At 41.1% G+C, this 23597-nt stretch overlaps 1 protein-coding gene across 5 annotated transcripts; it reads right to left on the bottom strand.

Moving 5' to 3' along the window:
* Positions 1–114: 114 nt before the first annotated feature.
* obi1 (ORC ubiquitin ligase 1) lies at positions 115–22346 on the bottom strand. 5 transcript variants are annotated; one of them, XM_078545949.1, is made up of 7 exons: positions 22185–22346; positions 20807–20942; positions 18425–18581; positions 17473–17564; positions 16703–16954; positions 9950–10038; positions 115–3305 (listed from the first exon to the last, which is right to left on the bottom strand). In XM_078545949.1, exons 3-7 carry the CDS (start codon positions 18465–18467, stop codon positions 1790–1792), a joined length of 1992 nt encoding a protein of 663 aa, XP_078402075.1. In that variant the 5' UTR covers positions 18468–18581; positions 20807–20942; positions 22185–22346; the 3' UTR covers positions 115–1789. The 5 variants fall into 5 exon arrangements, with proteins under 5 accessions (XP_078402075.1, XP_078402073.1, XP_078402074.1 ...); XM_078545947.1 differs by lacking the exon at positions 18425–18581 and having other exon boundaries at positions 22185–22332; XM_078545948.1 differs by lacking the exon at positions 18425–18581 and having other exon boundaries at positions 20807–20885; positions 22185–22332.
* Positions 22347–23597: the final 1251 nt, after the last annotated feature.

The raw sequence follows: 23597 nt of genomic DNA, 5'->3' as shown, positions 1-23597 counted from the left end.
ATGCTATACCACTCATAACAAAGATCCATGGAGGAGCTAGCAAAGGGACTTTTGATGCCCTTATGGGAACTGCCTCTTTGCCATAAACACAAATGAAAGAACTGAAAGAAAACCTGACCTGAAACATGACAGTGATGACATGTTTGAAGACCTTTATTGGATGAACAGCATGTCACAGTTGAAAATGGAATTTTTCCCTCACTTTTCATCTACTGTTGAAGACATGCACAGGAAATAACAAACATTATGTCTACAAAAATACATTTCTCAAGCACAAGACAACAAATCACAAATAAACATCTTAAGTTTTTTTCTTAAATATTTTCACATGATGCTTTAAATGATCAACCAAAAAGTAAAACCCAGACTGCACAGCAACACATTCATTCTGATTTCATTGGGGAAAATGGAATTTAGCAAAAGATCACTTCTCTATTCATTGCTCTGCCGGAAGAATCTACTTTATAAAAAGAAATTAAAATAGACTCCTTATATTCCAGAATCTCTAAGCACAGAGTTTTGTACAGAGAGTAAATTATACTTTCCCCTTCCTTCCCTTAGGGTACACAATTCATGCAGCTACTATTAGCAGGTGGGTTTCGGGTGCCCTTAACAGTTACCAATACCACTTCATGTCAGCTGACTGATGGGTGAAGCAACCTCAATGTCACATTACTCAAAGTAAAGCCTTTTGTTCCGTGAGCACCCTTTCCAATAAGCCCTTTGAAAAGTTGATAAAATGCTAACATCTGTTGATTCAAAGTTAATTCACGATTAAGCTCAAAACTGCATACGAAAGGATGTCTGCAACATTATTGCAGCAGTGGGCCACTCTCCATTTAGCAAAGTGTTCCAAACCATTACTGCTTTTTAAAGAATCATACTCTCTAAAGCACTGGTCAGATGTGATGTGTAGATTAAGCATCATCAAACTTTTTACGCTCTTGGAATCAGAACAAACTCAGTTGGGTGCTACATTCAAAAGAGTTGATTGACCCACAAAGGAATTTTTTTTTAATAATAAAATTTACCAGATTTAAAATTGTAACTTTTAGCTGCCAACTTGAAGCGATACTGTGGGCAGTTTTCCAACTCCACTAGTGACTTGAATACAAAATGAATGAGCACAAGAATTTTATCAATGTGTTCATTTCTCTCCCAGTTCTTTAGTATTTGATCATCATTTAAATTTCAGCTGCAGTGTGCAAAAGCACAAATATCCCACCTTTATAAACTGGAGCTCAGTCTACATTTTCTCAACTATTTTCAACATACACCATCTAAGCTTTCGCTACTGCATTTGTTCTTCTTCACTTGCCTTCACTGCAATGACCTTCTAGTTTCATTAGCCATTTAAGTAGGTAAATTTGTACTCCAGTTTTAAACTAAACTAAAAAAAAAAGCACAGTTCTCCTTGCTTAGTGGCACCCTAATAATGGAAAAGATCTACTGCTGGACAAATATGGTATCAGAAACAAAGTCAAGTTTCAGGACTGTGTGTTGCTTAATAGTTAAATTGTGTTTGACACACTCGACCAAACATTTTGCTTCTGCACTCCCCAGGAACCTGATTTTCTGCGCATTTAACGAGAGGCAAATTATAGGCTGTTGAACGCAGAAGCAAAAAACCTGTATCCACTGGGTTTTGTTCGGCTGCACAATTAACTGTGCTGGCTAAATAATACTTCATAAGATGGCACTCATAACAAAGGAGGAAAATTATGAAGATGATCAGATGGTTTCAAAATTCCACAGAGGAGAAAATTCTAACTACGATAAAGGTTTCAAATCAGAAATCATTTTTTGATGACTTAGAGGGACTGGATAACTCTTCACCATAACACTGTGGCTTTCGTTTACTAGTCTGGCATCTGTTGGTTGCTTCCAGCATTTTTTCATTTTCAGGTATTAAACAGCTGTTCCACAAAGATGGTTTCTTATGCTGGAGGCCGGATAGCTCAGAACTTATTGAAAGAAAAGGGGAACTAAAGCTACTCTGGAAAGAAGTTTTCTCTTCTGAAGACAATGATTCTTCTTTTATGTTTAAAGCAACAGGAGGCACTATGGGCTGGGAAACCACACTTTGCTCATCGTCATTTGCAATCATGTCCCTGGTATCTGAGGCAGAAGCATGCGGCTGATTTTGTCGCCTTTTCTGCTCTAATCTTTTTTCAGCTTCATTCAAAAGTTCAGTGCACTGTGCTAGATCCGCTGTCAAAGACATGTCAAGGTCAGAAAGGTCTCCGGATATCAGAGAGCACTGAGGGTTTCTAAGGTTCTCAGTCTCATCCAACATGAAGTCCAGCTCAGATATCTTTTCTCGGTAGGCTGCATCCATTGAGGTCTCGCTGGATGTTCTTGAACGTACAGTGCCGCACTCAGGGAAACAAGGACCTTCAGTAACTGGGCTACTGATCAAGTTTGGCGTTTTGGCCTCTAATTTGACCAGGGAATCTTCAACTTGAGAAGTCTGCACGTTTTTCTTTACAGTGCTTTTAAGGGCACTTTCAGTCGGGGTAGGTTGACAAGAATCCCAAAATATCAGGCTATTGGAGGAGGTGAATTCTGCATTCTGCATACTATTGCGATCAACGTTTTGCACTGCAGAACACATGTTTCTCCAACCAGCACCATCAAAACAAAGTTTTCTGAAGTGGGTCAGCTTCTTTCTTCGATTTCTTTTTTTCACCAGGGGACTTACTTCATCATCTGTGCTCTGAAGGTGGAGAGCGCCAAGTGATGTGGATGGAGTACAAGGACTAGGGAGTTCAAATTGTATCTCACTTTCATCTGCAGGTCGGGTGCGTCCATCTTCCTTCTTCTCAGTCTTCTGGAACAAACACAAAGCATCATTCTCAACATCAGCTGTTGTTAGAAGTCCATTATCAGCAAGGGCCTGGCTTACGGGCACCGAATCAGACACTGTTCCACGTAAATTTTGCTGATGAGAGAAGTTAAAAGAGGTTGATGCTGCACCATCTAACTGGTTGACTAGTGGCTGCTTAATATTACTGAGGCTTCTCCTCATGGCTACGATCCTGTTCTCCTTGAGGTCATTACAATGTTTCCATAGTTGCTCGCTGCTTCCACTGTCTCCATCCTGTAGAGAAGCAGGTGGCAAAACCGGGCTGAATTTCCCATCTTTGTTCTTTTTTTCCTCCCTCTTTCCCTTCAGTTGTTCAATCTGGAACTCCATATCTTCTATGTACTTGTCACTCCGTTCCAATGCCCTTTTTAGGCGATTCATCTCACGTTCATACTGTTCCACCTTCGACTGAAGGGCAGCCACTGTGAACCTCCCAAATCTGAAATCATATAGAATGTATAGAAACATGACTTGATAATAAGAATGATTTGGTGAGCATCTAGTTCTGAGCTAATCTCCCTGACCCAGGACCTCCAGTGAAAAAGCAAAGTGTCTAATTGGGCACTGTTGTCTATAGTCTATTTAAAAAAATCAGTGAAGTCATTACTGCTACCATTCCATGAAATACCAGGCATCCTCATATTTAATGACTACAAGATCTATGAAAATTGGACTTTGGTCAACTTTGACAGCTCAGACAATTTAACTGAGATGGATATATTCGATTTTTTAAAAAAGTCAAAAAAGAAAATCAGAATATTGGATTAACGGGGAAATCTAGCACCTACATTTGTATCCAGCAAAACTCTCTCCGCCAACCATAGAGCTCCTATGTCATATGAGTTAGGAAAGTTCATCAGAGTATGCTTTTTTTTGGCTTTAATATTGAGTAGAAGAGGTATTTTGTGGATTGAAATTCAAGTAATAAGGCTATTTTGAAGCATTTTTTCTAATTACAGAATTGATAATAAAGAGTGATCTATAAGTAAAGCATTAAAAGTCTTGCAGCATAATTCATGCTACTGGACAGATCATCACTTTCTTCTGAAGTTAAATATGCATTTCAATTTTCCACTTAACTAGTCACATTTTAGTTGCCGTGTTCTCTTAGCTTAGGTTAATGGTCATTAATTGCATGTTCCATCAACAAACAATTGCTGCTTTAAAATGTGGTTTATAAGTCAGGCTTATTAGTCTACTCCTCAAGCAGGGCTCAAAAACCCTTACTAAGAGCATTGCAAATGATTGGCATATTGTTTCACAGTAAATTGATAAAAGCCTACTTTCTTAAGTGAAGGGATGGGAACACCACCCACAAAATGAGTTCCTTATTCAATGCATTAATGCTTCTTTGCAATCAACTTGGCTGATAATTAAGGAGTTGCTGGGAGGTCATCTCTGAAAACTGAAACAATTCTAAATTTAAACAATTATTTCAGGGTGTACATCAACACGACAGAATGCCCCATTAAAAACAAATCACTCGTTACCCCAAATATTTCGTAAGAGGTTTTGCATCTTTTGCATACCACAGGGGTATAGCCTGGCTTGATAAGTTCTGGGAAAACCTCTGCATACAGATATAAATGTCTCGATGATGCTTTAGATACCCAGCTCTGGCTTCTTACTTCTGCGTTTATATAAAGTGCCATTCAGCCAATTCATTTTGACCAAAGCCAAACTGAAACTTTTGCACTAAATCACCAAAATTATATCCTGCAGGGATGGAGGGCTGGGACTTTGGAGGGTGTACAGAATGAAGACAACTCTACAAGGTGGGTAACTACCCTTCATTTTCTTTCTGCATTGTTCACAAACTAAAGCAGCATGACAAAATATTAAAGCTTTAGGGGTGCGGTCTTGATGTAGAAGCCATTGCATTAGATCTCTGGAGTAATCAGTTAAATGCACTGTCAAGGGCTGCAGCTAAATCTAAAGAGTAATTGCTGTATATATGCGAGGGTTGTTTCATTTAGCAGCCTTACAATATTTGTTATGAATTGAAATGGACTGGAGAGATGCAAAGAAGAAGCAGCAGACCAGGTGCAGGCTACATTCACTTATCCATTTGGCAATCTGCTCATCACCAATTTGCCTTAGGCCCTCGTAAGATAGGAAACAAATGGTCAAGACTGTCCAAATTGCATTGTGTACCTTGGGACTCCACAGGCATTGACACAATGGAACTGGAAATTTCCCAGCCCCGTGGATACAGGGGTTGAGGGAGGCGGCAGGGGGGGTGGGAAAATAGGGGAGAAGTTGCATCGGGATAGCTCCCTGACAACTTCCTGCCACTGAGAAGTTTCCCAGGGTGGGTGGCGAACTGGATTGGTTGCCTGCAACAGGAAAAGCTTCCCCACTGTGGACAGGAGCATGGGTCTCATTGTTGCTGCCATGTCCTGGGATTGTGTTGCTCAGAAAATCAAGTTGGCCATGTACTCTATCCTGTAATTTCCTGGTATATACACCAGGGAAAGATGCCAGATTCACAACATTTTCCTCAAACCTTCTTAAATGGAGCCTGATAGTCTCAAAAAATTAACACAAATAAACATAGCATGCACAGTGATCATATCTGTGTGCAGGAACATTGCCCATTCTTCAGAATGGAAAGCTCAAGTTATGGTCTAGAAACCTTCCCAGTGTCACTTAAATGGGTATTTAAGGTTTATTTTGATGATCCACGAGGAAGTATATTCCAAAAGATCACTGTCAACCAGTATCAATTTTTAATTTGACTGTACAGTCCTGAACAGTGTAAAGAACTTTGAGCTGAGAGCTCCCTTTCAGCGTGCAGTCTCATGTTACTGAATCTATAATAAACTCCTAAAAATGGGGTAGGTGTAATTTGCCAGAATTCAAACAGTATTCTTACCAATGATCTCATGATGCAAAATAAGACTCCCACATTGTGCAGCATGAATGGCTACTGGCCAGTGCATTTACCATGTCCACATCATCAGACACTGGTGAGTCTCATTAACTGAAGTTGTCAAAACTTCGGCATGTGGTGCTGGTGTTTTCTCAGCACAGACTCCTATTCACCATTACTGCTCTTACCATCGGAGATTCGCTATACTTATAACAGTTCTGAATAATGCTGAAAACATAGTGTAATTGTTCCTTACAGCTAGAAACAGAAGGCTATTCAGTCCCTTGAGCCTTTTTCACCATTCCATTAGATCATTGCTGATTTGTAACTCAACTCCATTTACCCATCTTAGTTCCATATCCCTTGATACCTAACCAAAACCAACGCTTGTGGGATATCCTCAAAACATCTCTTGAAGAGATCAAACATCCCCACTGACTCATGGGAGTCCCTGGCTTATGGCCAAACAAAATGGAAATGATTCATTCAGGAAGGCACCAAACACATCAAGAGACTTCGTCAGGAACCTGCAGATGTAAAGTCAAGGTGTTGGAGTGAGCGCACAAACCTCCAAACAACTCATCTACTTGAACCTTCAAGCACTACCTCCCCTGGGGTACAGTCTGCAGATCATGTTCTAGACTCATCAGCCATCTCGGAACCCATCAAACTGGAGTGGAAGCAAGCTACCTTTGATCACAAGGGACTGCCTAACAATAAAAGATACCTTTATCGGCAATTATCTATCCACTTTCACTCCCGAAAGCTGCATTTGTCCCAGCATCCACAACCTTTAGAAAAAGAGAGAATTCCTGATTTCTACTATCGTGTATGTGACAACATACTTCCTGATTTCCCCCCTCAATATCCTAATGTCCCCTCATTTGTGTTTGCCCCAGAGGAAATAGCTTTACCTATCTACCTCTTTTTAAACACCACGATCAAATCACCTTCAACCTTCTATACTTAGGGCATCCTAAGCAAATTTGCACAATATTTAAAATGGTCAGTAAATGCTGATGCAGACATGCTAACTAAACTATGAAGACACAATTTGTTTTGATGCTGACACTGCATTGCATAGAACAAAATCCAAAGAGGATACTTATGGCCCTAGCTCAGTTGAGGCACACACTGATCAATGAGAACATTCCATGCCACTTGCATGCTAATTATTATTTGTTTTTGGCGGCTTCACTTATTTTCTATTCAGCCATCTATGGTGTCACCATTCAGGCTAACGCATAGCTTTTCTTTTGTAAGCTTGTCCTGAAGAAGACAACTTAGTATAATATTCATTAGCCAGTGACAACCACTGCAGACAACTCGAGTCTACTGGGAAACACAAGGCAGAAAAGCAGGTCAGGTAAATTAACAGAAAATCTGTCTAATCCAAGCCATGTCTTAAGGAGGATGTAGGCTTTATTCCAAACTTTTGATGGGGGATATGATGTGAAGAGCAAAGAGCCATTAGCTGGGAAAAAAACAACTGGTACAATGGGCAGGCCCTTTATTCGACATAGGGGTTAGAGAGGACAGCTGGGATAAAAGCTATTGGTACAATGGGCAGGTCCTTTATACAATGCAGGGATAAGAGAGGACATGTAGTGCTGCCAATTCTTCCAAGTCATGACTATTTTTGCGAGTGTAGTCAGCGCATGGTTTAGTTTAGAATTTAGCTTTAATCCTATAACGCAGGAGTGCAGAAAGCATGGCAATAGCTGCCAGGTAATGTGTCAAGGCCTTTGAATTGCTTCCTATGCTTCAATTATTGGTTAAGCAAATTCACTGGGCTGACATATCATTGAACAGCTGGGAAGAGCATGGCACAGTTTCCAGATATCAGAGGAATCTCTGTGTGCACATAAAAACATTAGTTAAAAATTTGCTTTGCTGATAATTGGGAATAGATTTCAGTGCTCAAGCTAAGGAGCTAATGACCAGCCCAGGTGGGATGAGCTTTGCAAGTATAAAATGCCATGGATGATAACTAGCTATCATACCATAATTTTATACACTTTACGGCTATGTTTATGTTCAGAGAGCAAAATAGGAAATACCCTGTATTTGAAGCCACAAAACAAGGGAAATCAGGTAGCACACTATCATTTTATTGCAAATTCAGAATAATCTCACGGATGAAAACCTTCCCTCTCCATTGGCTGCAAAAGTTTCTGTGTGAGCTCACTAGAAATTAATTTGTTTTTATGGGTTGTAGGTCACCAACAAAAGAAACTAGACTTAATTGGGCACTAATAATCTCATCGAGAGGGTGAATAAGTCACTGGCCTGGGATTATTCAATTTAAATCTAAAGCTTTCTAAAAATAATTGTACAAGAACATTTCAGTGAAAAGACCAGCCAGGAGCATAGATCTTAGACAGCTTGAATGAAGTAAACTTTATGATACAGATATTTCCACTCTCCAGGACATCATTCTGGGAATTTAGTTGTGTCCCTGCCAAGACATCTATCCGTCCATTGAACAGCTAGAACATTATGGGAAATGCACTCCAGTTTTTGGATATACACTTCAGGTGAGGTTCCATAATGGCAGTGCAGACCATAGAAATTTTTTTTAGTGGTTCCTGGGATGTAGGCATCACTGGCTGGGCCAGCATTTATTGCCCATCCCTAATTGCCCTCATTCAGAGGGCATTTAAGAATCAACCACATTGCTGTGGATCTGGAATCACATGTAGGTCAGACCAGGTAAGGACAGCAGATTTCCTTCCCTAAAGGACATTAGTGAACCTGATGGGTTTTTACAACAATTGGCAATGGTTTCATTGTCATCATTAGACTTTTAATTTCAGATTTTTATTGAATTCAAATTCCACCATCTGCCATGGATGGGTCCCCAGAGCATTACCCGGGGTCTCTAGATTACCAGTCCAGTGGCAATACCACTACAGCACCGCCTCCCCGTGAGCTTTAGCTTGCATACAATTTTTTTGTAACATCTGACAACTAGTGCTTTCTAGTAAGGTCAAAAAAGCAGTCAGCTGTAGTTTCAACTGAACACATTAAGTAACAGTGGTCAGCAGGTTAACTGCAATGTGTACAGAACCTGAACTTTAAGAATCGCCAATCTCAGTTACAAGTTTTTGTGATCAGGAATCCGAAGAAGGTCCTCCAATAAATCTGTTGCATAAACATTTTGAGATCATTGGTAGCATTATATTGGGAATTTGAACATTTTAGAGACTACTTTTAATTAACCTTGCCAAGCCTTCTTCCACATAAAGTTGTTCCATCATTATTGAGCTGCATACCTCCATTTTACCTTAAGTTATAAATTTCCCATGCTCAAATCAGTCTTAGCAAGTTAGTTTAAAACCAATTCTTCATTGAGAAAACACTGAAAGTTATTAAACTGAAGTGTTTTGGTTAGGCATACTGCCCACAAATTTTCTTTGGAGTTTTAGCGATCGGAGCCGATATCAGGTGAGTGCGATAGAAATTGCTTAAGAACCCTTTATGCCAAGTGTCTACCTGCTTTTGGCTGCACAAGTGTTTCCTGCAGGAGTGGAGTTGGGTAGCTCGAGCATCCAACCTCCTCCGTGGTGACATCATGGGAAGGAATGTGACTGGTGTAATGATGCCATTTGGAATTCCCACCAACTCCACCGCCCTTAAATGGTTGTATAATAGCATGAAGCAGGCATGCAGTTTTTGCCAGATTACAGAAGTGGGGACCACCAAATTTGGAATAGTCATTTTACAAGCGGTTTACAACAAGGCAAGCAGCCTGCTTGAAAGATAGTCAATTCTTTCACATGCAAAGATTGTTCGGTGGAACACAAGGACACTTGGCATCAGTGGCTGGCCTACACTACAATTTCCTCACACCTGAACTAGCGGAGTCCCAGTTCCTGACAATGTGGAGGCTTTATGCAAAGATCCAATACTGTGGGAATTCTCATGGGTTTTGGAGTGCCTGGCACCAGTTAACTGTAACTCCTAGTTATGATGGCCCTGCACGCCTAAAGAGAATTCAAAGTCATTAGTTTGACAATAGTGAACTAACAATTTAAATTCCCTCATTTCCAACTTTCCTGTTTGGACTTAAACTTGTCAAAAGTAGTACTGTTAAAATATTTTCAAGATAGTTAATGGTCCATTTTGCTAACAATTTCCATGGGATCAGAGAAAGTAGATAAAGGTCATTGTAACTTGTCTTCCTCTTTTAACATAGCAACCTTACATACTTTTGTGGAGATCTACTATCAACCTCAGCCTTCAGATGCAAATTCTCTCTCACAAGATCACCATTTTGAACACGAAGCTTGCAGTTTGCCTGAGGAAGAGAAAAAAAAAGATGTTCGAAGGCTTCAAAAGGTTATTATGGATGCTCAAAGGGGTCTATTAAAGAAGAGTTTTGAGCTAAACAGTTCAATATCAGAAAAAAAAATTACCACTTCAAAGCCAGTGCCAAGCACACCTTTCTAAATATTTAACACTCAATGTGCCAGTAACCAAGGGACAAGGTGCACTTTTAAGAGAGCCTCAAAAAAAAAATCACCATTTTAATTTGAACTAATTAGATTTTACAAATGAATATTTTACAGCAAGATGCAGAATATATTTTTCATACTCTATTGATGGGCTGAGAGCCAGTAGCTAGGCATTAAGGGAACGCTCTAATGGTAAAATCATGTTTCTTGTACAACGACCTGATTTGTGAGTGGTACGTAATGACAATGCACATGCATCAACAGAATCGTTCCTCGGCAGCTATTAAGAAAGGGGGGGAAAGTATTAATTTAGGCTTCGTTTCACATTAGACTGAACTTTTTGCCCAAGGGCAATCCCTGAAGTGTAAACACAAGTTACACGACAGACAACCACCTTCCTTCATAAAAAGAGCAGATGATAGGTTTCTCAAAAGAAGTAGCATGTTCTAGATCTTATTCTGACAGTGCATCAAGTCTGGCTTAAATCCCAGCATTTCTTTTCTGGGCCAAAGATTAGCTACAAAACAATACTATGGCATGGCCTCCTTTAGACTGTCAGCATTGTCAACATCTTGGGTGGATTCTCAGCATGTCACATTTAGTTAGTTAAAATAGTTAACATCGATTGATTTTTTGAATTTTTTTTAGAAAAGTTCTTTACTGGGATGGCACAAATTAGGCGGAAAAGTGAACTTGACTACAATTATTGTGACTGGTTCAGCAACCAGGTAATTCCAACTGTTTGCATTTTAATGCTGTTACCCATCACTTTTTGGCATAGCAACTTCTTTCAGACAGTACCCTAAATAATAACCTCAACGGAGAAATGAAAAGGTTACAAAAAGCACATCCACCAATCTGGAGGGAAAATATCAGGAAGGCAAAAGCAATAATGATCCAAACAGAACAGCCATGTGAACTAATCAAACCTGCAATAAGTCAAACATAACTCAAAATTCAAAAACAGAATGCTTCAAATGTACAAACTCAAGCAGTCACCATTTGAGGAGTAGTGTAATGCTTGCGGTCCAGTAACATACTCTAGGCTTTCAATAAAGGTTGATGGAGCATCCAGTTTTCATCAACAGAACCAGATTTAAAACAGCACAATTTACTCACTTTTTTGAGGAAGCTCTAATGCTTACTTCATAATAGAAGCTTATAGGATTGTGCACCAGCAGATTGCATGTTGAGAAATGCTATTAATCCTGGCTTTCCTGGAAGCCAGACCTTGGCACCAAGGATTTTCTGCATCTTAAAACCATAATGCTATAAAAAGAGAGACTAAGCGAGGTCAAGACTATTCACATTAGAACAAGAAGTGACAGAGGGGAGATTTTATATTCATGAAGAGAAATCGATGTAGAGTGGATGTGGAAAATCTTTGCAAACCAAAGGACAATCAGGGGAAATAATAAGCTACAGTAAATGTGTTCTAAATACAATTTAAGTAACCTCTGCACTCACGGGAGTTTCCGAAGTTATGAGACACAGTGCCACCTGGCGCATCCAAATTTGACTCTATTGAAATGTTCAACGAGCAAATTAATTTCCAATTTTCAATAAGTTCTACAGGGATACAAGCTAGCTACTGAGGCAGAGCCAGGAGAAGAACGTTGAGCATGGGGCTGTGCAGGTACTAAGCAAGGAGCTAACCAATACAGTGAATTAGGCTAATTGGATAGTTCTTTCAGCGAGCTGGCAGGGGGCATGATGGGCTGAATTGCCTCTTTCTGAGCCGTGTGATTCTATGATAATGGCTGAATTTTGCACTAGTAATAACGGTGAAACTGTCATCATTTGTCTCATCACTCCTCTGATTACAGCAACTTCCAAAATCTGCACATGCGCAGTTAAACATGGAAATCCAGGAATTGTTGTCACTTCTCCAGAGCTTGCGTTTTTTTAGATCCCCCCACAACTACCCCCACCAGACTTCAGTCAATGGGAAATCATCAAACTGGCAAGAACTTTCACTTTTAAACTCTTAGTCCCAGTTCTACACTCTTAGTCTCACTTCGAAAACCCTTCAAAAAATTATATCTTGTCACATGAAGTGTAATTGGGTTTTTAAATGAAAGAGTAATTAAATATTTGTTGAATATCAAATTTCTCAATAAGAAATTCCACATTTTTTTTTAAAAGATAATATTTTATCTTCTATTTTCATCCCAAGTTTTTATGTCCTAATCATTTATTTTGCCATTTGTAAAAATATTTAATTAAAAGTGCAGGAATGTAAACTTCCTCACTTGCTGCTGGAGAGAATACTTCAATGTGATTGGCTGCTCATCTTGTTCGACAGCTACACCGCTACTTGATGCCTGGAGATTTGGCTCCACATTCAAATAGTCAGTGAGAAAGTGCAAATACACACCAGAGAAATCACTAGATCTGTGTGGGCAATTTTCTTGGAGGCAGACATTTTTGGAGATTGTGCTTCCGGGATAGGTGCAGTTATCTACAGTCTTCGGGGTTGTGTCACTGACAGTTATGGTAGGTAGGGTATAGTTCAAATTTCGTGGAGGAGTATAGGGCATAGCAGCAGGAGTAGACCATTCAGCCCTTCGAGCCTGCTGCACCATTCAATAAGATTATGGTTGATCTGGCTGTGTCTCAACTTCACTTTGCTGTCTGCCCCCCATAATCCTCGACTCCCTTGCCTTTCAAAAGTCTGTCTAACTCTGCCTTGAAAAAAATTCAATGACTCAGCCTCCACTGCTCTCTGGGGAAGAGAATTCCACATACTAATCACCCTTTGAGAGAAAAATTCTCATTTCCATCTTAAATGGTATCTCGATCTTCCTTAAGCTGAAAGTTAGGCCGTAGTTAACAGCCGCTTTTGAGAAACAGACCATGATCCTTTGAAGGTTATGCTCCCAGCGTAACACAAGGGCACAGCCATCGGCAAACAGTAATTTGCATTTTATCATCTCCGAGACCTTAGTTGAGGATTTCAGTCGTCTCAGGTTGAAGAGATTGTCATCTGCTCTGAATTGGATTGATATCCCATCAACATTTCCATCAATGCCCCAGAAAGCATGGCAGCAAAGAACACACTGAAGAGTACAGGGACCATGACACATCCCTGTTTCACACCACTTGTTATGTCAAAGGGGTCAACGTATTCATCAGTTGGCGATTCCAGCTGTTGTTCCATTGTGAAACTGCTGTATCAGATTTACAATTCCACAAGGGCATCGAAGCTTGGCTAAGACTTTCCACGAGGCTTCTCTACTTAAGTGTCAAAATGGTGCTACTTCAGCCCTGATTGCAAAATCCAGTCTATTATGATTAAATGGCCTCCATTAGTAATCTCAGCAAAGGTTCTTCAATGGTTTTTAATTATTTTGAGTCCACTATTCTAATCTGGTTTCACAAAATTAACCAGTCAAAAGAGCAAAAGAACCTGTTATTTTATGTATATACTTACCATAGTTTTATTCAGTTACCTCTTACTTAACAAAGGAAAAGTGCATCAGTTCAAACAAAGCCCAAATAGCAAAATCAAGATGGTGAGGGAGAAAAGTAATGCAATTCCTGTACCTCTACACTTAGCTAATATTGAAGATTCTATAGGCAATGTGTCCTGGTGAACATTAAGAGTTAAATACCATAGGGACTGAATGGTGGTGGGGAGTGGGGGCGGGGAGGGGGGATGATCACTTGCCTTTCATTTCAAGAGGGTCATGGATTCAAATACAAGCTGGAATGTTGGGATATTTTCCTCCTCCTGCTGAACGTGGATGAAAATGAGTTTGCCACCAATTAAGAATTTTACCAAGAAACCTCAGGATGGCTGGTATGGGACGTAATAGAGCACAAAGCGCTACTTCCAAAAAAAAAGCAAGCCGAGTCCTGGCACCAACTTTCCTTGGCATATTTTTCTCCATGCTGCTATTGTACACTTTCAGTGACTCAAATGAGGGTATCTACCTGCATGCCATAGCTGACAGCAAGCTGTTCAACTTGGCAAGACTACACACCTAGACCAAAGTGTCTAAGGCCCTAGTCCGTGAGTTGCTGTTTGCTAATAATGCCGCGCTGGCATCCCACACTGACGTTCACTTGCTTCAGTTTGTAGTTCGGCTCTGCCGGGCCTGCAAGGAGTTTGGACTGACAATTAGCATCAGGAAGACCAAAATTATGAGCCAGGATGTAGAGACTCCACCTTCCATCAACCTCAGGAGGTCGCCGACAGCTTCACATTCCTTGGATGAACAATTACCAGCAACCTGTCCCTTGGTGCTGAAATCAGCACCAGGATGGTTAAGGCCGCAGCTGTCATATCAAAGTTGAAAATTCAAGTGTGAACCAACAGCAAACTAACCAAAAATACAAAGTTCGGTGTATATCAGGCTTGTGTTCTCACCATCCTCCTTTATAGTAGCCAGGCATGGATAACTTATGCAAGAAAAGCGGCTGAACAACTTCGATCTTCGCTGCCTCAGACGAATATTCGACATCTCTTGGCAATGCAAGAGTGCCGAATATGGAAGTACACCAGTGTGCAGGGATCCCCAGCATGTTTGCCCTCTTGAGTCAGTGGTGACTCCGTTGGCTGGATCATGGGAGCCGAAAGGATGACAGCCGCAGCCCCAAAGACATGCTCTATGACGAGTTTGCTACTGGCACGAGACCAACAGGTTGCCTACATCTGCGATACACGGATGTCTGTAAGCGAGGCCTCGAGTTTACCAGGATTGGGGTCGATGAATGGGAAGTCCTCGCTGCTGACCGGAGTGCCTGGAGACAAGTGGCCAGGAAGGGCGTGGAAAAAAAAAAGACAAAAGAAACAACCAAATGGCGGGAAAAAGATCAGTCGGCCTCAATCCAACACTATTCATCCGTGCCAGCTGTGAAAGGGATTGCCATTTTCAAATCGGTCTCTACAGCCACAACAGTCGATGCTCAATCTAGAAGTGACATCCACCCTAGTCGCAGTCCATCGTCTCCAGAGACGGATGGATGCCATCATTTCAAAAACAGAAGTGCTTTGGCCAAATTTTATCCCTCAAATCAACACCACTGAAAGCAGATTACCTGGTTGTCATGGTCCTGGGAGGTGGGGGGGGTGGGGGGGGGGGGGTGTGTGTGTGTGGCAAAACCAGAGGCCATCAATATAAGACAAGTCACCAAAAAATCAAAAGAGGAATTTAGAAAAAACTTCTTTACCCAGAGAGTGGTGGGAATGTGGAACTCTCCCAAAGGGAGTGAAAAAAAGCAAATAGCACAGATGCCTAAAGGGGGAGCTAAATAAACAAATGAAGGGGAAAGGAATAGAGGTATAGATGAAGAATGACAGGAGGGGGCTTGAATGGAGCACAAATGTTGACATGCATTGCTTGGGCCACTTGGACTGGTTTTCCTATCTAATTATTACACTGTTATTTGTGGGACCTTGATATACGTAAATTGCTGTCCTCCATTACAACAGTAACCACAAATCAAAATTAACTTCATTGGTACGTGCTGAGGTTGTGAAAGGAGTTATATAAATGCACGCTCTTTCCTTCCTTCAAAGCAAACTCTAATGGACCATGTGGGGTAGAAAGTCGTCTTGGGTGGTATCGTATCCGCTGCCAGTTATTCAGTTCCTTTCCAGCTAATGGAGTTAAATATAAGGCTCTGTGTATGGCGGGTGGGCAATCCAATGCCACCACTTTTATTCCACACTAGTGCCAGGCATCGACCATCTCCAACAAGAGAAATCTAACCATCGCCCCTTGACATTCAATGGCATTACCATCGTTGAATCCTCCACTATCAACATCCTGGGGGGGTTACCATTGGCCAGAAACTGAATGGGACTAGCCATATAAGTACTGAGGCTACAAGAACAAGTCAGAGGCTAGGAATCCTGCAGCGAATAACTCACCTCCTGACTCCTCAAAGCCTGTCCAACATGAACAAGGCTCAGGGCAGGAATGTGTTGGAATACTCTTCATTTGCCTGTGTGAGTGCAGTTCCAACACTTGACACCATCCAGGACAAAGCAGCCTGTTTGACTGGCACCCCCATCCACAAATATTCATTCCCTCTACCACCGATGCACAGTGGCAGCAGTGTGTACCACCTACAAGATGCACTGCAGGTACTCACCAAGGTTCCTTAGACAGCACCTTCCAAACCCATAGCAGCTTCCATCTAGAAGAACAAGGGCAGCAGACACATGGGAACACCACCACCTGTAAGTTCCCCTCTAAATCACTCACCATCCTGACTTGGAAATATATCACCATTCCTTCAAAATTGCTGGTTCAAAATCCTGGAACTCATTCTCTAGCAGCACTGTGGGTGTACCTACACCACATGGACTGCAGCGGTTCAAGGTGGCAGCTCACCACCACCTTCTCAAGGGCAAGTATGGATGGGCAATAAATGCTGGCCTAGCCAGCGATGCCCACATCCCATGAATGAATAAAACAAAACATCTGAGATGAATCTCTAAGCCTCTATTTCTCTCTCCTGTACTTTTTCCTGGAGGAACATGTAGAAAATACTTACTTCTTTAAGTTTATCCAAATCAGCTTTTGTTTTCTCGTAGATTTCTGTAGCTGCTTTTAATTTGGCTCTCCATTCTTGCTGACTGACCAAGTCAGGTACGTCGTCCTGTTCAGTTGGGCTATGCTTCTGGTTATCAGTTTTGCCAGAAGATGACACCGTCATTGGATCAAAGACTGTTTTCAGCTGCGATTCCAGACTCAGGTTTTTGCCACGAAGATCTTCAATTTCTTTCTGCAAGGATTCAATTTCCTCCTAAATACAAAAACATGTTTAGGTGCACAGGGATAATCATCAGGAAATTATTCAGAACAACCTTTCCACTTCCAGGCACCCCATGGCTGAAAATTGTCAAGAAAAGGGCCAAGGGACTTGAAGATTCCAAGAAAGCCAAAGGCGGTTGAGACTAAATTGCCCTTCAACGCTCCCAGACATTGCCTATTCCTCCCTGATTCTGGAACACCTCAATCACTCCTCCCCCACACTGCCAAATCTTGGTTTGGCCATCTGCTACCCCGATTTCTGGAAGATAGTACTATTCCTCAATGAACCCTCCCCCCATCCTCACAGGATATCAGATGTATAACGTACTTCATATACAAATCCAAGTAATGCAGAACCCTCGATTGCTTGCAATATTTTGTCAAAAGTTCGATTGTTCAAGGAATAGTGCATTTTAAGCCATTACAATCATTTGTCATCTGCTGCTTTTTTCTCCTTCCCCTATTCAGGCCAACACAGAAAAATCTTTGTTCAATAGTAAACACGGTTACCTCATATTCTTTATGTAACAGCTCCAGCCTAGTTTTTCGAAGGTGTCGTTTGACAGATGGACTGTCAGAATTTTCGGTTCCATCTGTCCCGCCTGAATGGAAATTATTTAAAATCAGTAATAATGTCCCTACAAATATTGTAAATTTGATTCAGAGTTTGTAATCCTTCATATGCCCAAAGAAACTTAGGAATTTCAAATCCTGTTTTAACAACCTGCTTCTACTAAGTTTACGTTTAGTGAGATCTGTATGTATTTGTCACTACATTTACCTTATCTGTAATGGTATAAAGCAGCAGGTCAAGCAACATCATACCCACCTGAATGAAATCTGCTGGCATTACAGCATTTCAGAAGCCTGACAGGCAGCAGTCAAAATAACACACGAAACATTGCATCACAGAATTTCAGTGCGAACCACTGTGCTGAGGAGGCCAGAGTATAGCATGTATAGCTAGGTACGATGAAGCCATTGTGTCAGCAGTAAACCAGCCTGTATTAGATGTTGGCCCTTGCTTTATCTGCTTAATTGTGAATCTAGCTTTGATTATTTGAAATTTTGATTAGCAAACAAAAAATGGATAGATGCCATTACTGGACAGGTGATCGCAAGTTCATATTCATACGGCATATGCATATGTATTTTAACCATTTGTGTACTTGTTGGCAAGATGTAAACTCAAGTGTGCAAGTGATTTTTTGATCGTCATGTGTGTTTTACACCCTTGGTTAGTGTATACTGGTTATCTAAAATCGTGTGTAACATGGGCGAAAACATCAGATTTCAGCATCATGGAAATACCAGTAACATTGTACGGAGACGGGAACTGCCATTATGGTGATTTGGACCAATCAGAATAACTGCTCCAGGACAGCAAAAGAAAACAAGTTCAACTAATAACAAGTAGCTCCAGCAGGGCATGCCATTGAAAAGGGCAAACACAGTTTCCCACCATGTTCTGGACGGAGAGTGAGGGCAGGTCTGGTGCATCTCATTGTTGAGGATATTGACGTGATATTGATGAAGTCAGAGTACTGCTCGCACTGTGGGATGAAATCCTAGATGCTGCACCAAGAGATGTCTGATATATCCATGCCAAGATTCCAAGCCTTTGGTGAAAGAGAAAGATTGCAAAAGTTTTTTTTTTGCACTAAGTGATAGATTGTTGTTCAGTAGATACACTTGTGAAGTACATTTACCTTCTTTTATTCATTCATGGATGTGGGCTTCACTGGCTGGGCCAGCATTTATTGCCCACCCCTAATTGCCCTTGAGAAGGTGGTGGTGAGCTGTCTTCTTGAACCGCTGCAGTCCATGTGGTGTTGATACACCCACAGTGCTGTTAGGGAGGGAGTTCCAGGATTTTGACCCAGCAACAGAGAAGGAACGGCGATATATTTCCAAGTCAGGACGGTGAGTGACTTGGAGGGGAACTTCCAGGTGCTGGTGTTCCCATCTATCTGCTGTCCTTGTCCTTCTAGATGGTAGTGGTCATGGGTTTGGAAGGTGTGTGTGTGGCGGTTTCTACTAAAATTAGTGCATGTGGTTAAAACACCACCCCTGTAGCTACACCTATGGCTAGTCAGCAATTTCTATTAGACAACATTGGTTTATCCAAACGTAGGTTTGTCTCAATTAACTGATTTTGTCAGTTTGTCAGCAAAATTGCAGTATAACACCATTCCACGTTACTCCCTAAATAACTAGATGCCACCAGGTAAAGTCAGGGCCTATTCTATCAATACGAGGGCAATGTCATGCAGAAATGGCACCAGAATTTCAACAATGGTGTCTTTTTAATTTCTTTCAGCTATAAAATGACAGGCTTCAGAAGTCAAGGACAACCCTGAAGAAAGTGGTGTTTTGTGGTGCAGGAAGAGGAGAACTAAATTCAACTACATGCAAGTAAAGACAAATACACAGACCAAAAGCTCTTCCCCTCTTTTGCACAGTCAACAAGTTGCCTGTATTTACTCTAGAAAGCACAAAATAACTATCTTACCAACAACACTCATCAGTCCGACCTTGTGGGATTCTTACATACACATCAGGTGCATGCAAGGACCACAACTTTTCTGATAAAGTTCACTAGTTTAGTCAATTAATTTTAATGACCTCTTACCTGCACTGCATCCAGAAAGCTTATTTCAATCTAAAATATATCCTAAGGTAGGAAGCAGATATGTGGATAACATTTAATATAACTACATCCCTTTTGTTATACAAGGGCAGTACTGCTGATGTATAGAGTATTCACTATTCTACATGATTTGTTAATTTACAGGAATAATACTCTTAGCAAACCCATAAGAAGTCAGCAAAATTGCAGTATAACACCATTCCACGTTACTCCCTAAATAACTACATGCCACCAGGTAAAGTCAGGGCCTATTCTATCAATATGTGGGCAATGTCATGCAGAAATGGCACCAGCATTTCAACAATGGTGTCATCAAACACTGCACCTCACAGCTATGTATTCCGTCTGAAAATGAATGAGGTGGCATCTGTTTATTGTGTGTTTGTATTGGCTTTAAAACACCCCTTTTCAAATAAGCACCCTTAATAAGATTACTTACTCTTTAAAAAATGCATAAAAATGTTTACTACTTTGTAAGCACTCTGGTAATTTTTAGTCTGAATCTTTTGCTACTTAATGCACGTATGATAATTGCCAAGCTAACTCCTTCCAGTTTACCTTTCAATGCTGTGATTCCTTCTTGGATTAATGCCAGAATGGCTTTTAAACTCTGATCCAGACTAAAGGCTTGCTGGGCTGTTTAGCAAACCTGCAAGTTCACAGATAGTGAGAGCACCAGTATGTAGAATCTCCTTTTAGGCTGACCTGTCTGAGGTCAGTAGAATTCTTTTTCCTCAACAAAATACATGAAACCAGCCTAGACAGTAAGTCACGCAAAACAGTGTGCAAGAGGAGATAGCTTATTTAAACATATTGACCTCCTGCTTGTTCACAATACAACATCAGGCTGGATATGCTTTAAATGCCTGATGCCAAAACTATTGGTCAATTTGTAAGGGGAGCAACTTAAGTGTATTAGTGTAGCGATCTGACATGTCACAGTAAGTAATTCAGTGCATTAATCATGAAACTCGTCTACATGTTTAGATCTCCAAAGTTTCTACTCCACACTTGCTATCTAGGTGTATTTCTAAGTACATCCAAAGTTAAACAAATAAGGATGTTAAGCTCAACCGGACTATCAGCTTCTAACTTCACAAAGAAACAATGTTTTTAAAACAAACTAAATTAATCTTTTTATAACTGAACTGAGAAAAAGCATCAAGTAATTATGTCACTCTAAAGTAGCCTTACCGAGTACTTCCTTGAAAGGATTTTCAGATGTGATTGGAATTCTACAGGTTGGACATTGGGTGCTGTTTTTCAGCCAAGACTGCAGGCACATGAAGCAGAAGACATGGTTGTTTGAACAGATAACTGGTTGACGTACCTAAAACATTTGCAAAGTGAGTATTAATTGAGATTAACATATTCACACAACTGGCTCTTAATAACGAGTCCCATCACATCTGATATTTAAGTGTAGCAATAGTGTCACATGATGCATTGGTTAGAGACATGACTCCTATAATGAACTGCAACTACATTACAAATCAACATCCTGCAAAACATATTATTGTCAATCACTTAGTTTAGTGATCTCTAAGGAAGCGTGTGTACTTTTATAGTTATAGTCACAATTATAGAAATTAAAGTTTCATGAAAAAGAACTGAGCTGCATTGCCTCTTGCTGTATTCAAGGTCTTCGTTTCAAAGTCCCACTTCAGAGACTTTAGCATATTCATTGCAAACTGGTTGCCGCGTTTCCTTGATTACAACAATGATTACACTTCAGAAACACTGTAGTATTGGCTGTAAAAATGCTTTGTGATGTCATGAGGTTATGAATGCAAGTCTTCAAGAATACAAGTTTTTAAAAAATATTTGACTCATACAAGCTTGCCTTGTATAAGCACAAAAAGCCATAGAAAGTAACCCTTCGCAAGAATACCCAACCACCTTTTTGTTTGATGGTCAGAGTTTACAAAAATTACAAACAGCAGAGGACAACGTATGCTGAAACTAACACGGGTATTTTTCCTCCTCATTCAAAAAAGGTTTGAAAGCGATAAAAAGCAAATGTATGGTACGTATTAAATCATATACAAAACACAGAAAAAGCTCTGGAAAAAATGTACGGTATGAAACTCCCTTAAAGTGCTCGCTGACGTGATAAGAGTTACTGAGTTTCGGCTGCCATTAAGCAGCACTTCAGTTTTCACCGTTCAGCGGAATGATGCGGAAGTGAGAATCTAACCCCAAGAAAGGGAGAGTGTTCACGAGTTTCCCTTCCTTTCCGAACTTCCAGCAGCACATTACGTCTGCATTGATTTAAAAAAAAAATGAGGAACGGGCTCTTAAAACAAATGAAAAAAATAACAAGACGCTGCGTCCCAAATGTCACCATTATTATTTCCTAAATTGCATTTGACTGGGGTGGGGGTTGGGGAGGATCCGCCATGGAGCGGAAAAAAAAATGCAACGGAAAGAAAAGTTTAAAAAAAGAGAGGGGGGGAGGAAAAAAATGCATCTTCCCGACTGGTTTGGTTGCAATGGGTGCAAAGAGCCCTCCCGCCTCCCAACATCCTCCCTGCTCTTTGCACTGACCACCCTGCCCTGTACAGTACAGTACCTTCCCCAGGCAGATCTGACACGAGATGGGGAGGGTGAGGCTCAGTGTAACATTCTGAACGTTCTGCGGCGCCGGCTTCTGCATTGTCTCTGGAATGCCAGCCTGGAGCACGCGGCCCGGGACACCAGGGAAACCCCTGGAGCGCGCACGCGCGCTGATCCTGGCTCCGCCTCCAAACCCCCCAGTTTGTTACAGCAGCAGCAGCAGCAACAACAAGGAGCCGAGCACACTTTCATGCACCCCGGTGGCGGGCAATAAGTACGTCCGTCTCCGCTCAAGCGCTTTCCTTTCCTCATAGCATTAGAGTTGTCAACCCTCCAAGGACTGGTCTGGAGCCTCCAGCAATTAGAGATCAATCTTCAGGGCAGAGAGGGAGAGAGAAAATAAAATCAAAGCAAAATACTGCGGTTGCTGGAAATTTGAACAGAGCCCTGAAGGAGAGTCATAGGGACTTGAAATATCAGCTCTGTTTCTCTGTCCACAGATGCTGCCAGACCTGCTGAGTTTTCCCAGCATTTTATGTTTTTATTTTACATCTCCAGGACACAGCTGCATGCAATCCTGGAGAGAGAGAAAAAATCAGAGCGATATTAAAAAAAAGACTGGGTTCCTTTTCTCATTTTCTTCGAACATTTGTCTTTACCAGATATAAATATATTGAAAATAGGGGAAAAAGTGTTGTTTGGCTGACAGTAAAGCATTATCCAATTGCGTAATGAGTCTTTGTGCTTTCCAATTGGTGTAGGAATGCAGTACATCACAAGAGTGGATGTATTGGCCAACAAATAGCTAGGGCAAGTCATGTGATGAAATCACAGTTGGCAACACCTTCCTTTGTGATAATGCGTCCAGAATTCAGAATGGCATCATTTTGAGCATCAGTTTTGACCTTCCTTCCATCATAAGATCAGAAGTGGGGATGTTCGCTGATGAGTGCACAATGTTCAGCACCATTTGCAACTCCTCAGATATTGAGGCAGTCCATGTCCAAATGCAGCAAGAGCTGCACAATATCCAGGCTTGGCTGACATGTGGCAAGTAATATTTGTGCCAGGCAATGACCATCTCCAGTAAGACAGAATCTAGCCATCTAGCCTTGACATTCATGGCATTACCATCGCTGAATCACCAACTATCAACATCCTGGGGGTTACCATTGACCAGAAACTGAACTGGGCTAGCCATATAAATACTGTGGCTACAAGACCAGGTCAGAGGCTAGGAATCCTGCAACGAATGACTTGCCTCCTGCCTCCCCAAAGCTTGTCCACCATGTACAAGGCACAGGTGAAGAGTGTGATGGAATACTATCCACATGCCTGGATGAGTGCAGCTCCAACAACACTCAAGAAGCTTAACACCATCCAGGACAAAGCAGCCCACTTGATTGGCACCACATCCACAAACATTCCC

Source organism: Cetorhinus maximus, chromosome 7 (assembly GCF_964194155.1).
Source record: "Cetorhinus maximus chromosome 7, sCetMax3.hap1.1, whole genome shotgun sequence".
NCBI lineage: Eukaryota > Metazoa > Chordata > Chondrichthyes > Lamniformes > Cetorhinidae > Cetorhinus > Cetorhinus maximus.
Note: the sequence above shows the minus strand (reverse complement) of the source record. Positions and strands in the feature narration are given on the sequence as shown.

Bases quoted from the DNA above. Each gene is read 5' to 3' on its own strand.
- obi1 (XM_078545945.1), bottom strand. From the start codon at position 21,959: ATGGTGACATTTGGGACGCAGCGTCTTGTTATTTTTTTCATTTGTTTT. The intron at 20,943-21,809 runs GTTAGATTCTCA...CAAATGTTTTAG, and splicing joins AACACTCTCCCTTTCTTGGG to GTACGTCAACCAGTTATCTG. The intron at 3,306-9,949 runs GTATGTAAGGTT...ATATGATTTCAG, and splicing joins GATAGTAGATCTCCACAAAA to ATTTGGGAGGTTCACAGTGG.